At 40.5% G+C, this 13,379-nt stretch overlaps 1 protein-coding gene across 1 annotated transcript; it reads left to right on the top strand.

Annotated features, from left to right (window-relative positions):
- Positions 1-2,739: 2,739 nt before the first annotated feature.
- On the top strand, positions 2,740-7,507 carry LOC107225973 (venom allergen 5). Its single transcript, XM_015666627.2, has 7 exons — positions 2,740-3,265; positions 4,318-4,439; positions 4,559-4,640; positions 5,046-5,212; positions 5,567-5,667; positions 5,758-5,852; positions 6,417-7,507. Exons 1-7 carry the CDS (start codon positions 3,172-3,174, stop codon positions 6,464-6,466), a joined length of 711 nt encoding a protein of 236 aa, XP_015522113.1. The 5' UTR covers positions 2,740-3,171; the 3' UTR covers positions 6,467-7,507.
- Positions 7,508-13,379: the final 5,872 nt, after the last annotated feature.

Genomic DNA, 13,379 nt, shown 5'->3' on the forward strand with positions numbered 1-13,379 from the left:
TTCTGTATCGGATCAGATCAACGTTCGAAGGCGCCGCGATTACTCGCAGAGCTCAGAGCAATGTATATGTATATGAGTTCAGTTATTACGAATTCGATAAATTTCCTTCATTTACAAATTTCTCGATCGTTAGACTAGAAATTATTCTTTCACCTGAAGTAAGCTGATAAAACGTTTCGAACTTTCCTCGAGGTAATAATTACTAAAACCATCTTCGTGTAGGCGTGAAAGATTTCGATGATATTAACGATTCCTCGAGAGTAGATTTTTGTTATAAATTTCCACTGTTTTCGTTCCAAAGATAATCAATGTAAAAAATCGATTCTCACTTAATAGTCCATTCATGATCATCAGTTAATTATCATGGCATGCAGTATATGTGTAGCTATAATTATATTACGCGTAATGTCCGGAAAACTTTTGTTCTGCATTCCTTGCTCATTAATGTTTTATGTCTACAAAATGGAAATAACCTTCCCCCTTTTCCTCCGCTCCATAGTCCAAAACGAATGAAATAAGATCTAAAAGGCGAATTATAAAAACAAAGAATCAAAATTTCGTCACCACTCGCTTTGTCTAATTACGATATATATATATATATATATATATATATATATATATACACAGTACAAATGATAATCACCAAACTGGTTTGCGCCCTTAGGTGTAAATCACACCTACAATGAGCGATCGTATCAGACCTCCGGATAACGGATTCGGCTGGAACTTCTCGGGCTATTTTATTGCCTTAGAATACGGAGATTCGAATGCATAGTTTCATCTTAGGGGTTTGAGCAGAATCTGTAATCCGAAGGTCTGATACTCTCCTCGTTACTTGCTATCATTCAAATCTCCGAGTGTCAGAGTAAAGGCCCAACCTTAGGTGATGCTGATTTCTCTAGACGGAGGACAGTGCGTTTAGGGGGAAAAATTTCGTTTATAACCATCCGATTCATCTCTGTCCTTCGTGGGTTGATCCTTGCGGCACAAATGTACGTGAGGACTTGCATTAATTTATGATACAATTTAAAATTGACGTATACAACAAGCAGGGGAATATTAATTACGATTTTGACGTTGATGCAGAGAATCAATAAACTCTGTCAGTTTATATCGAGGCAAATAAGTCTTAACAAATGAGGGGCGAACCAGCGCAATTAATTATACAATACGTCGTTGTAAAATCGGAAGCCGCGGTACTGGGACATGCAGGGAGATAAAGTTGTTCCGGCATTCAAATTTTACGCCTACCTGATTCCCCCGATGATTAATTACGATCACAGTCATGACCTGCGCTCCTCTAGCCACGGATCGTCTGTATATTTTGCTCCTTTTTCAGGGGGGGGATAAACTTTCTCTCTCTACTTGCAATTCCCTAACCCAAACGATCAAGGGTTAACACATCTGCCACCCTCCGGGATTCGACAAACATGTACTTTCAGAGTATACAACGCGATAGGTGATTTTCCCCCAACACACACAAAGGCTCGATAATGAAATTCGGACTGAATGGGTGCGACAGATTCGAGATTCGAGTCGAACAAGAGATGCAGCAGAAATATTTCCGCATATGAAGTGTCGAGTGTCTGTCGTTCCGATTGTGTTATGCGTCTTATTCCGGTACCGGGAGCGAAAGAAGTGATGGAGCGGAAGCGTGGATAGAAAAAAAAAACAAAAGAAAAATTGCACATTCAGTTGTCAGATAGTCGTCAAGCCTTGTGGAAATAAGAAAGAGAGTGAAAATGAGGGAATTTCTTCGTTCCCATGACAGTAACACATTTTTGTGACACAGCCGTGTTTGTACTTCGTTTATTAATAATATTGCACGATATGTGCTTCAGCGAACATAACGCTGATTTCTGCACAAAGAGAGATTATCTCTTGCGGTAAACTCCACCTGTTTTCGATTATATATTCCATTCAAGATGTAACGGGACAAGCAATATGGCGCCTAACAGAGTGATCAGCTGATCGTTTGAGGTAAATTACACAATTATCAAACCGCGGGAGACTTACCGTAGTCTGTGAAACTTTCATTCTGTTACTTCCAGAGTTGAAGCACATAGTATTAAGAAGCCCGGTAAAAATAGAATTTCTAAATTAAGACCGTACAACTCTCTTGGAGATTAGGCTGGAAATTTTCTGCCGCTATACGTCGCCTTCCGTTTATCAATCTTCCGGTAAACCGTTATTAATATTGACAACTTGTTCGAAAGCTCGTGCCCCATTATTACAGGGAATCAATGTTTATGCATGCAGGTATACGCCTACCTTCAAGCAGCCTCTTCACGGTTAATGAATATTAAATTTAGGCAGCTGAGGGTCGCTGCGCGAGACGGCGTTCTGATTAATCAGCTCTCCTTACTAGCAAGGCTTCGCAATTACTTACTATCAAATAATTAACCTCGTTTAAATTCCCGAACGAAATTATTCCCGGACAATTTGATATAACATAACCTACACACCGCCGTCCACCAACAGCAACGTCAGCTATGCAAACATAATTAATTTCGTGTAACCTACGCCGCATCGTTTGAAGCCAGAATTAATTAGCTTAACGTGATATCGATTTTTAATACCGCCCATTTAATTACTGCCGGGAGAATTAAGAATGCGGCGATGCTGAGGAATGAATATCGGTACGTGGAGCAATTATGACCCCTTCCTTTCTACTACTAATTAGTATTTTTCTCCTCATGCCAATTGAACGAGTTCCATGCCTCCGTCGTATTTCCTCAAATACGAAGAAGGCATTAACGGCCCCTGGGACCACACAAGTCCTGATGTAATTTCGAGGCGGGAATATCGAGCATCCCGCCTATAGAACGATTCGACGTCCCTTCCTCCTCCTCGGCAAAGCCGGCTTAATAATCACCTTGACATCCACACGTCGGTGGGCATAACATGCCGAATATAAAAACCAGGAGAGACTCGAGGTAGACTATTAGTCTCGCCGGATCGCAGAACCCGTTCGGTCACTTCAGACTCTCGTGTATTGCTTCGGGTCAATTTCGTCACCGGGATTCGTACTCTTATTTACCCAGTTTCGATGATTTCCGGCCGAATTTTGCTACCCTATTTTTGAATTAGAAAATTTTCTACGAATAAATTCGTTCGTTCGAACGAGGAGAAGAATAAAAAGACAATTATAACAAAGTAAGAATTTTCACCATGGACGCGGCAATTTGGAACGTCATTTTGCTGGTAGCAGTATTCTGCATTTTCGGAACACAAGCTGGGGGATGTTCCGGTTTCAAAATGCTTCGTGAGTATTTTTTTCATTCTTTACTTCATTTTCATATTCGTTTAAAATACAGATTTTATCGAAAAGTTTGTCTCTTTAAAATTCATGCACGTGCGATGCCAAATAATGTAAAGAATCGTACGAAAGGGTCAAGTAAAATTTTCTGGCTAATTTCAATTGATCGTCCAATGTTTTTTTTTTTTTCTTATCGGATAAACCTCCTCTTATCAAAAATCATTCGCTGCTTCGAATTTTAATACACTACCCGTTAGTTCGCGATAATATATTAGCAACTATTTTACTTCTTCCTTTTCTATTATGCAATCACTTCCGGTGGGACCGTGAGACTTCCGATATAAATGAGTAAATTTACAATTAATCCAAGCTGGAGAATTGCAATGAAGCTCCCGATCGGATGATAACACTGCAGACCAGAGTACCTCAATTGAAATTATGTAAAAGCCATTAGGGCCAAAGCTACACGAAAGGCGGTTCCGATTGACGAGTTAAAATCGAGCTTCTATTACGAATCCGCTACGCTTTCCGCATGTACCCAATTTTGTTCACTCATAGTAAAACCGATCAAAAGGTAACTGTGATTCGTTTCCTTTACTTTATCCTTTTTTACCGCAGCACTGCGATGTAGAATGGTGTCCGAGTTTACGGTCGCATTTCCGACCCACGTTTATGCAAATAACAGGAACATATTTCTTCCTCATTTTTGTCTGCATTATCTACAATATACGCTTCATTGTGAATGAATTTTCTATTGTTCATTTAGAAAACTGTAACAATTTTTCAACTAAAGATTAATTAGTGCTTTTCAACTCGTTCTTATGCCTATGTTATTATACTATGGACACATAATGGTCATGTGACGAATTTTAATTACCTACTATCTTATCGTCGTCGATCTTATATCGCTAATGACTATTTGTGATTTAATGTAGTTCAAAGATCATTAAGGCGACAAAAAGCGAAGGATTGAATCACGAGCGTGTTGAGTAATCCATTGCATTCAACGGTACGTGTAAGAGAATAATAGAAAAGTAAAAACGTTATATTTCTTGCAGGTAAAGGAGAACTCAGCTGTACGGAGAAAAAAATCATCGTCGACGAACACAACAGATTGCGATCTGCTATCGCCATGGGGACAGTCAGCGGACAGCCTGCAGCCTCTAACATGATGGAAATGGTACGTGCAATAGTAAACAATGAAGATTAGCGATTTCGAAAGATGCCCGTTGGCAAAATATCGTCCATGTGCTTTAAATTTTTATCAATTCTAAGAAACGTGTGTTTCTTCTGTTGCAGGTATGGGACGACGAGCTGGCTTATCTCGCCCAGAGATGGGCTAATCTTTGCAACGAATATCACGACTCTGACAGGACTGTCGGTGAGTAGATTGTTTCACGGTCTTAAGCAACGTCGTCAGTGAAAGTCGAATGATAAGAAAAACATTAAAGCCGATTCAGCAATAAAATATGAAGAATAATTGATAGCTCACGATACTCCGAATTTCGATTAGATTCACATTGAGTGAAAAATAATACTTGAAACGGGTAGAGAGTATAATTTCACTAAGTCAACATATCGTTAAATCCATAAAAACATGGAGCCTGGGCTAATCATTCGGATGGAAAATACCCAATCATTTCCTCATTCGAATTTGTATCGACGATTTACGATCTCTTAAGTGCTTTCTTCCAATGATATTGTCATATTGCAGTGTGACATGTTTTTGATATGGTGTTACCTCATCCTGGAATGATTTTTGAACTACAATATTTTTCTCTTTCAGGCCGGTTCACAATCGGTCAAAATCTTGCCCTCTCCTGGACGACCAGGAATCCGAGTTCGTCGTTCGACGCTGATCCAGATTTTGTGCACCAGATCAACAACTGGTTCAACGAGGTACGAAGATACAACCCCAACAGCATAAACAGCGGTACCGGCCATTTTACTCAGGTATATACAATATTTCGTATATGTTCCTTCTTGGTTTGTCAAAATCCTTAAAATCGGTTCTGCACGGAAGAGAATTCAGCGTGGAGCAAACCTTCCAAACCCAGAAATAAACTATAGACCGGCTTAGAGCGCCCCGAAATTGCACGCTTTAAAATTCAAATCTTCATCCTTTCCTTTCCTGTACGCTGGATTTCAATCCATGCAGCATTGATAATAAGCCAACCCAAACTTCCCAATCTGACCTAATTAATTTGCCGTTGAAAGCCGCGCGCTTGACTAGAGCACGTAAATCGTAGTGTTTTAGCCCTGGTGCTGAAGGGTTCGTACGAGAAACTTATCGGCAATTCGTTCCAGGTTATCTGGGGTAACACCTACGCCGTTGGGTGCGGGTACTCTTACTACTGGGACCCTCGCCGTGGATACACAAAAAATTACGTCTGCAACTACGGACCCAGGTGAGCAGCATCATGGTCTGGTTTTGCAGTTCTTGGTCCAAAAAGGTCGTTGATTTTTTCTGTTCCTAATTCTGGCCCTTTGATTTTCAGTGGTAATGTCCTTGGATACCAGCCTTACCGCACTGGTAAGCCATCGTGCGCAAACTACGGAATGAACTGGTCGAGACTGTATTCTGGACTATGCTGTGAGTATAATATAATATATTAATTGAAATGTTATTTGTGACGGATCTGTCAAAACACAGATGAGGCTTATTAGTATCGTATTAACGACCCGCGTTTGCCTGCGGAAATAGTTTAGGCTAATCAAAAAATAAGGAGGCCTTCCGTAGTCGGGTGTGATTTAACGAAACGCGCGGTAAATAACAATGGAGCGATGTGAAACGAAACGGAAAACAATGAGGCGAAATGGATGCCGACTACTGTACGTTATTGGAGAGGTAAAAGTTTTTGGTTTTCCAGAAACCTCATTGAAAAAATATGATTAATTATTTGCAAACCGCTGTACGCTCGGCTGCGTTGAATTTCGCTTCCAGGAACGCGTATAATCAGCAAAAAGTGGAGTTTCAGTGGCTGACACACTGGTCCGTTTCAATGGAAACGCTTTCATCTCTACTCTCTATGGTAAACGCCGGCGAAACTCGATGTCAGAATTACAGGGAGAAATAACAATAGAAGCTCTGACTCTGTACGCTTTCGATGTAAAGTTAACAAAATGTTTTAATATTTTTGTTTACTTTTTGTTTCAGCAAAGGGATTTTATCATCCTCTTGGAGCTCATTGCACGACTTACGGTTAATTGCGGTTGATGAGAAAGAGCGGGGAGAAAAATATGACAACGTTCTCCCTACGTGAGAAAAATTCGCGTACCTATCATCGCTGCAATTTGCCGCGTTCGTACGATATAAACGACTGCGTCGACATATGTAATATTGAATCGCACAACTATGCAACCCAGAAAAAACAGTTCAGGCAACATTGCGAAGAGAAAGCCTGGAGGATGCATTTGGACTACTGTCATCAAGATCGGTTGTAGTCAGTTGCATTCTATTCCGCTTTCTTGAACTCGATGTTTTTTTCATTTGTTCTAGTACTTCTTCGGATAGTTAAGTGCCTTATTCTTACATAGTTACGTTCACATTCATGGTGGCATCATTAAATTGCTTCTAGTCTTTTCTTAGTTTAATAAGCATTTAGTTTTTTAAGTACCGTTCGATATGAATAGACTCAGGTGCGGTTATTATCTAATAATACTGCATTCGCCACTCCGTACATATAAGATTTTGTTTGTGGAAGATAGTTTTATCAGGACGTATACGAGATCGCGGGTCCTCAGCTCTATAGGCTTTATTGACTCTAAAAATTGCGCTATAGGTTCATCAACGTATAATTATAGTTAACATACCGCGCACGGTATGGATCTTGTCACTAAAAGTTTATGCACGATGCAAAGCCAAATTTAATAATTTTGTACGTACTATATGTATGATAAAATAATGATACGGATTGTTATTATGATACAGCAATTCATGCTGCAAATGTGATAGAAAAATTAGATATTACGAATATTTAGAAACGATATCTAATGTTATTAACGACACTCTGGTTATTCAATGCAAATTGATTGAACGATATTGAATCGATTATACTCTACACTATATTCATCAGTACATGCTGTAATAGTTTGATTACTTCTATTTGGTTATGTAAACATCTCAAAAAATCTCAAAATAAAAAAATTCTTCGAATTATTATCCACCAAACATTTTCAATGATGAAATTGTGAAGAACAGAAACAGTAAGCCCAGAGCTATGTAACTAACTAAAGCGAAACTCAAGAAATATTCTGTTACAAGTCTCTTCGTGGTATTTACCTGTAAATAGTCGTACGAGGCTTTGAATGCCTTTTCGCCATTCGAAGCGAGTAACTACTATACAAGGGTTGGTGTCATTGATTTGTGGAAAAAAATTATTTACGCTCGGGGTAATGGAGATGTTCATCTGCAGAGATTTTTGGTGAGAGTTTTCGCGATTTCTGGGGAAGCTGCGATCAGTCCTTTGATGCTCTATATCGGAAACTTTTCGCAAGAGTAATCAATCTGTCGCAGTCCCAAGACACTGTGAGCATCAGATCGAAAGTGACGGACGTGAAACGAATCAATTAATTTGTGTTTTCTCTGCTGTTCGTCGACGCTCTTTTTCGTGTGGTTTCTAAGATACTCGGAGTTCATTTAGACTGAGAGGGGTCTTAATAACGTGATCTGGAACGTATAATCTTTCGTACCAGGAAAGATGAGGCTAGCCCCTTTGCATTTTTGGCGAAAATTTTCGCGATTTTCGAAAGTGCTGGAATGAATTAATTGTGGCACTATTCCGACGTAATTTTGCGAGAGAAATCGATTGGGCGCAGTCCTAATACGCTGCGATCGACGCATCGAAAGTTACAGCCAAAAAACGAAAACCTGAATTTTCGACATTTTTCAGCAGGTGCTTTTTTCCTCGTATCTTCTCTCCCGTTGATCCCACGCTCCTTTTGCTGCGTTTTCTGAGTTCCTTGGGGTCCAATTGGTCGGGAAAGAGTCATACGAATCAATTCTGAGACCAAAAATTTTCGGCTCGAAAAATGAAGAAAATGTAAGGCTAACCCCTTTGCATTTTTTGCGAAAATTTTCGCGAATTTGAGAAGTGCTGGAATAAATTCTTTCCTGCACTATTCCGACGTAATTTTGCAAGAAAAATCGATTGGGGGCAGTTCCAATACGCTGCGATCAACGCATCGAAAGTTACAGCCAAAAAACAAAACCTGTGATTATATGAATCCTTACGTAATGTTTTCGATGTTTTCTTATACTGAAAATATTTATTGCTGTTCCAGGTACAACCCGAGGTGGTTATCGGTGGTTGTTCGAGGTGGTTGGCGATTGTTGGAGGTGGTCGGAGGTGGACGAGGAGGAGGACGAACGGAACTGAGTCTCAAAGCCCTGTTGATGTAAAAGCAGCTATTCGATAGAAATTATAGTTTATAGTTTACACAGCCCATTGCATGATATTTCATTATAAATACGTATGTTTCAATGTATTGAGGAATAATTTATCAAATATCCAGAGGTCATGTGCAAATAATAAATGAATTGATTCGACCGCAGTTTGATGTATTCATTACAGCTTTCACAATAAATTTAATCTTTGTTACTTCTTTTATTTTATTATGGATAATCAAAAACATTTCCGACTATTCGTGCTGTGGAAGCATGGGGATTAAACCAAATGTAGCAAAAGATTAGAAACAGTGTATGTAGAGTACGGGTATTTTTCTAATAATGCAAATAGAATAGAACACCACGCCTTGCGAATTAGCTTTCCAGACAGAGATGAATGATGAATTTTAAGGACTGCATTATCGTTGTTGAATACTCTATGCCTCATGGAAAAAGAAAATCTGTAACGATAAAATTGATGCACGGGATCATCGTCGACTTTAACTTTTGAAATGTCCTACCATTTCCGAACATCTCCAACCATCCTATTTACCTACATTACTAGATTAGCTATGATATGAAAAGAGAAGAATTATTCATTTCGTATTGGGATTCTATTCGGCGCGCGCTCGATGTATTCCATAACATTAGTCTTCACAATTATTCCAACAACTTTTCATTTGCTCTCTGGATCTTGAATTTTCATAGTCATAGAATCGAAACGCTGTTTTAGCTGGTCGCAAGTGAAGCATCTGCGTTGGGTGGAGAAGCGGAGTTGTTTTTCGAAAATATTCGGATGGAAAAAAATTCAGAGTAACTGCAATACATAACGGATGCGCTAATTCTGAACGAGATGAAATGGATGCTTCGTATATGAGACAGTATTTAACGCTGCGTAGTGATTTAAAGACCTAGAAAGGTGATAGGGAGAGAAAGAACGACGCTTCTTAACACTTCGAGTGTATTTTAACACACATTTGAAAGATACGAGCGAAATTTTTCATCATCCAACTGTCGCAGAACGGCAGCGTTATTAGCCGACCCGTTCACTGAAGAATACATCTTCAGTCAACGGCTGACGATCGAAGGGCCTGGCCGCTTGAGTCTGGAATCGGCAGGAGAGATAAGGTGTGTATTTCTTGTATGAAATGTGAAAGCTAAAATCATTATACATCATATCATATCATCATACATCATACATCATACATCATACATCGTACATCATACATCGTACATCATACATCATCATACATAGTATCAAAGTTCGAAACCATAGTTTGGATGTCGGATGTTCAGAAAGTGACGTCACCAATTCAGAATCAGCTAGCCGAATTCCTCAGTCGGGAAACAACCGCGCAGTAGAGCGGACGGATGAGAGTCGAGCTCCGCAAATTTCGAGTAAGGGTTCTCAACCTCCCGATCCCGCGCTTCGGGTCCGCTACGTATTTCAAGTACCGGGTTCTCAACCTTCCGGATCCCGCGCTTCGGGTCCGCTACGCGGTGAAACTCGACTTCCAGGATAAGCGCTCCGTGGCTCCTCGTTCATGTTTACAATAAATTATTTCAATTCGTTTTCCGCGCAAGCCCAAATTCAGTAGCTGTCAGTCCGCTAATAAAATTTCTCGACTTCCAGGATAAGCGCTCCGTGGTTCCTGGTTCATGTTTACAATAAATTATTTCAATTCGTTTTTCGCGCAAGCCCAAATTCGGTAGCTGTCAGTCCGCTAATAAAATATCTTGACTTCCAGGATAAGCGCTCCGTGGTTCCTCGTTCATGTTTACAATAAATTATTTCAATTCGTTTTTCGCGCAAGCCCAAATTCGGTAGCTGTCAGTCCGCTAATAAAATATCTCGACTTCCAGGATAAGCGCTCCGTGGTTCCTCGTTCATGTTTACAATAAATTATTTCAATTCGTTTTTCGCGCAAGCCCAAATTCGGTAGCTGTCAGTCCGCTAATAAAATTTCTCGACTTCCAGGATAAGCGCTCCGTGGTTCCTGGTTCATGTTTACAATAAATTATTTCAATTCGTTTTTCGCGCCAGCCCAAATTCGGTAGCTGTCAGTCCGCTAATAAAATATCTCGACTTCCAGGATAAGCGCTCCGTGGCTCCTCGTTCATGTTTACAATAAATTATTTCAATTCGTTTTTCGCGCAAGCCCAAATTCGGTAGCTGTCAGTCCGCTAATAAAATATCTTGACTTCCAGGATAAGCGCTCCGTGGTTCCTCGTTCATGTTTACAATAAATTATTTCAATTCGTTTTTCGCGCAAGCCCAAATTCGGTAGCTGTCAGTCCGCTAATAAAATATCTCGACTTCCAGGATAAGCGCTCCGTGGTTCCTCGTTCATGTTTACAATAAATTATTTCAATTCGTTTTTCGCGCAAGCCCAAATTCGGTAGCTGTCAGTCCGCTAATAAAATATCTCGACTTCCAGGATAAGCACTCCGTGGTTCCTCGTTCATGTTTACAATAAATTATTTCAATTCGTTTTTCGCGCAAGCCCAAATTCAATAGCTGTCAGTACGCTAATAAAATTTCTGTAACTTTATAATCTTCTCATAATCTTTCTGGTAGATTATATCGATAAAAAAATTATATCAAACCTTACGCATTATTTTTGATTTGTTCTCACGCTGAAAATATTTATTAGTATTCGGGGTACAACTCGAGGTGGTTGAAGGTGGTCGGAGGTGGACGAGGAGGAGGACGAGGAGGACGAGGATTTGTGCTGGGTGAGTAAAACACTTTTATAATATTTGATGGTAATTATAATTATATTTCATCTGAAATATTACAAACTTGTCACGTTTACAATAAATTATTTCAATTCATTTTTCGTGCAAGCACATATTCAGTAGCTATGAATAATCTTATACAATTTATCATATTATTAATGAATTAATTAATATTCCTATAATATTTAATGGCAATTGTAATTATATTTCATCTGAAATATTACAAACTTGTCACGTTTACAATAAATTATTTCAATTCATTTTTCGTGCAAGCACATATTCAGTAGCTATGAATAATCTTGTACAATTTATTATATTATTAATTAATTCATTAAATACATTAATCCTTACACAATATTTTCGATGTCTTCCTATACTAAAAATATTCATTAGTATTCCAGGTATTACCCGAGGTGGTCGGAGGTGGACGAGGAGGAGGACGAGCTGGACGAGGAGGAGGACCAGGTGGACGAGGAGGAGGACGAGGTGGACGAGGAGGAGGCGGGGTGGGTCGTGGGAGAGGACCTCTCCTCTCCTCAGAGGAGAGGAGGGGGAGGGGCAGGGAAGGGGGAGGGGTGGGCGGGGAGGGGGAAGGGATGGGAAGGGAAGGGGAGGGGAGGGCGGCGGGGAGGGGAGGGCGGCTGGGAGGGGAGGGCGGCGGGGAGGGGAGGGCGGCGGGGAGGGGAGGGCGTCGGGGAGGGGGAAGGGAAGGGAAGGGGCGGGGAGGGGAGGGTGGCGGGAGGGGGGCGGGTGGGCGGGCGGGCGGGTGGGAGGGAAAGGGAGGGAGGGAGGGCGGGAGGGAGGGCGGGAGGGAGAGAGTGGGGGACGGATGTCGATGCGAGCCCGTTAGAGTTAATAGAGCAGTACACCCCCCCCCCTCCTGCGCCCGCCCGCCCTCCCGCCCTCCCGCCCTCCCGCCCTCCCTCCCTCCCTCCCACCCGCCCGCCCGCCCGCCCGCCCCCTCCCCTCCCCTCCCCTCCCCTCCCCTCCCCTCCCCTCCCCTTCCCTTCCCCCTCCCCGCCGCCCTCCCCTCCCCGCCGCCCTCCCCTCCCAGCCGCCCTCCCCTCCCCTTCCCTTCCCATCCCTTCCCCCTCCCCGCCCACCCCTCCCCCTTCCCTGCCCCTCCCCCTCCTCTCCTCTGAGGAGAGGAGAGGTCCTCTCCCACGACCCACCCCGCCTCCTCCTCGTCCACCTCGTCCTCCTCCTCGTCCACCTGGTCCTCCTCCTCGTCCAGCTCGTCCTCCTCCTCGTCCACCTCCGACCACCTCGGGTAATACCTGGAATAGTAATGAATATTTTTAGTATAGGAAGACATCGAAAATATTGTGTAAGGATTAATGTATTTAATGAATTAATTAATAATATAATAAATTGTACAAGATTATTCATAGCTACTGAATATGTGCTTGCACGAAAAATGAATTGAAATAATTTATTGTAAACGTGACAAGTTTGTAATATTTCAGATGAAATATAATTACAATTGCCATTAAATATTATAAGAATATTAATTAATTAATTAATAATATGATAAATTGTATAAGATTATTCATAGCTACTGAATATGTGCTTGCACGAAAAATGAATTGAAATAATTTATTGTAAACTTGACAAGTTTGTAATATTTCAGATGAAATATAATTACAATTGCCATTGAATATTATAAGAATATTAATTAATTAATTAATAATATAATAAATTGTATAAGATTATTCATAGCTACTGAATATGTGCTTGCACGAAAAATGAATTGAAATAATTTATTGTAAACGTGACAAGTTTGTAATATTTCAGATGAAATATAATTACAATTGCCATTGAATATTATAAGAATATTAATTAATTAATTAATAATATAATAAATTGTATAAGATTATTCATAGCTACTGAATATGTGCTTGCACGAAAAATGAATTGAAATAATTTATTGTAAACGTGACAAGTTTGTAATATTTCAGATGAAATATAATTACAATTGCCATTAAATATTATAAG

The sequence above is a fragment of the Neodiprion lecontei genome, chromosome 1, assembly GCF_021901455.1.
Source record: "Neodiprion lecontei isolate iyNeoLeco1 chromosome 1, iyNeoLeco1.1, whole genome shotgun sequence".
Classification (NCBI taxonomy): domain Eukaryota; kingdom Metazoa; phylum Arthropoda; class Insecta; order Hymenoptera; family Diprionidae; genus Neodiprion; species Neodiprion lecontei.

What these genes read in the sequence shown, in the direction of transcription:
- LOC107225973 (XM_015666627.2), top strand. Translation starts at nt 3,172, where the DNA reads ATGGACGCGGCAATTTGGAACGTCATTTTGCTGGTAGCAGTATTCTGC. An exon ending in GTCTGCAACTACGGACCCAG is followed by an intron (nt 5,668 to 5,757) that starts GTGAGCAGCATC and finishes TTTGATTTTCAG; the next exon opens with TGGTAATGTCCTTGGATACC. An exon ending in ACTGTATTCTGGACTATGCT is followed by an intron (nt 5,853 to 6,416) that starts GTGAGTATAATA and finishes TTTTTGTTTCAG; the next exon opens with CAAAGGGATTTTATCATCCT.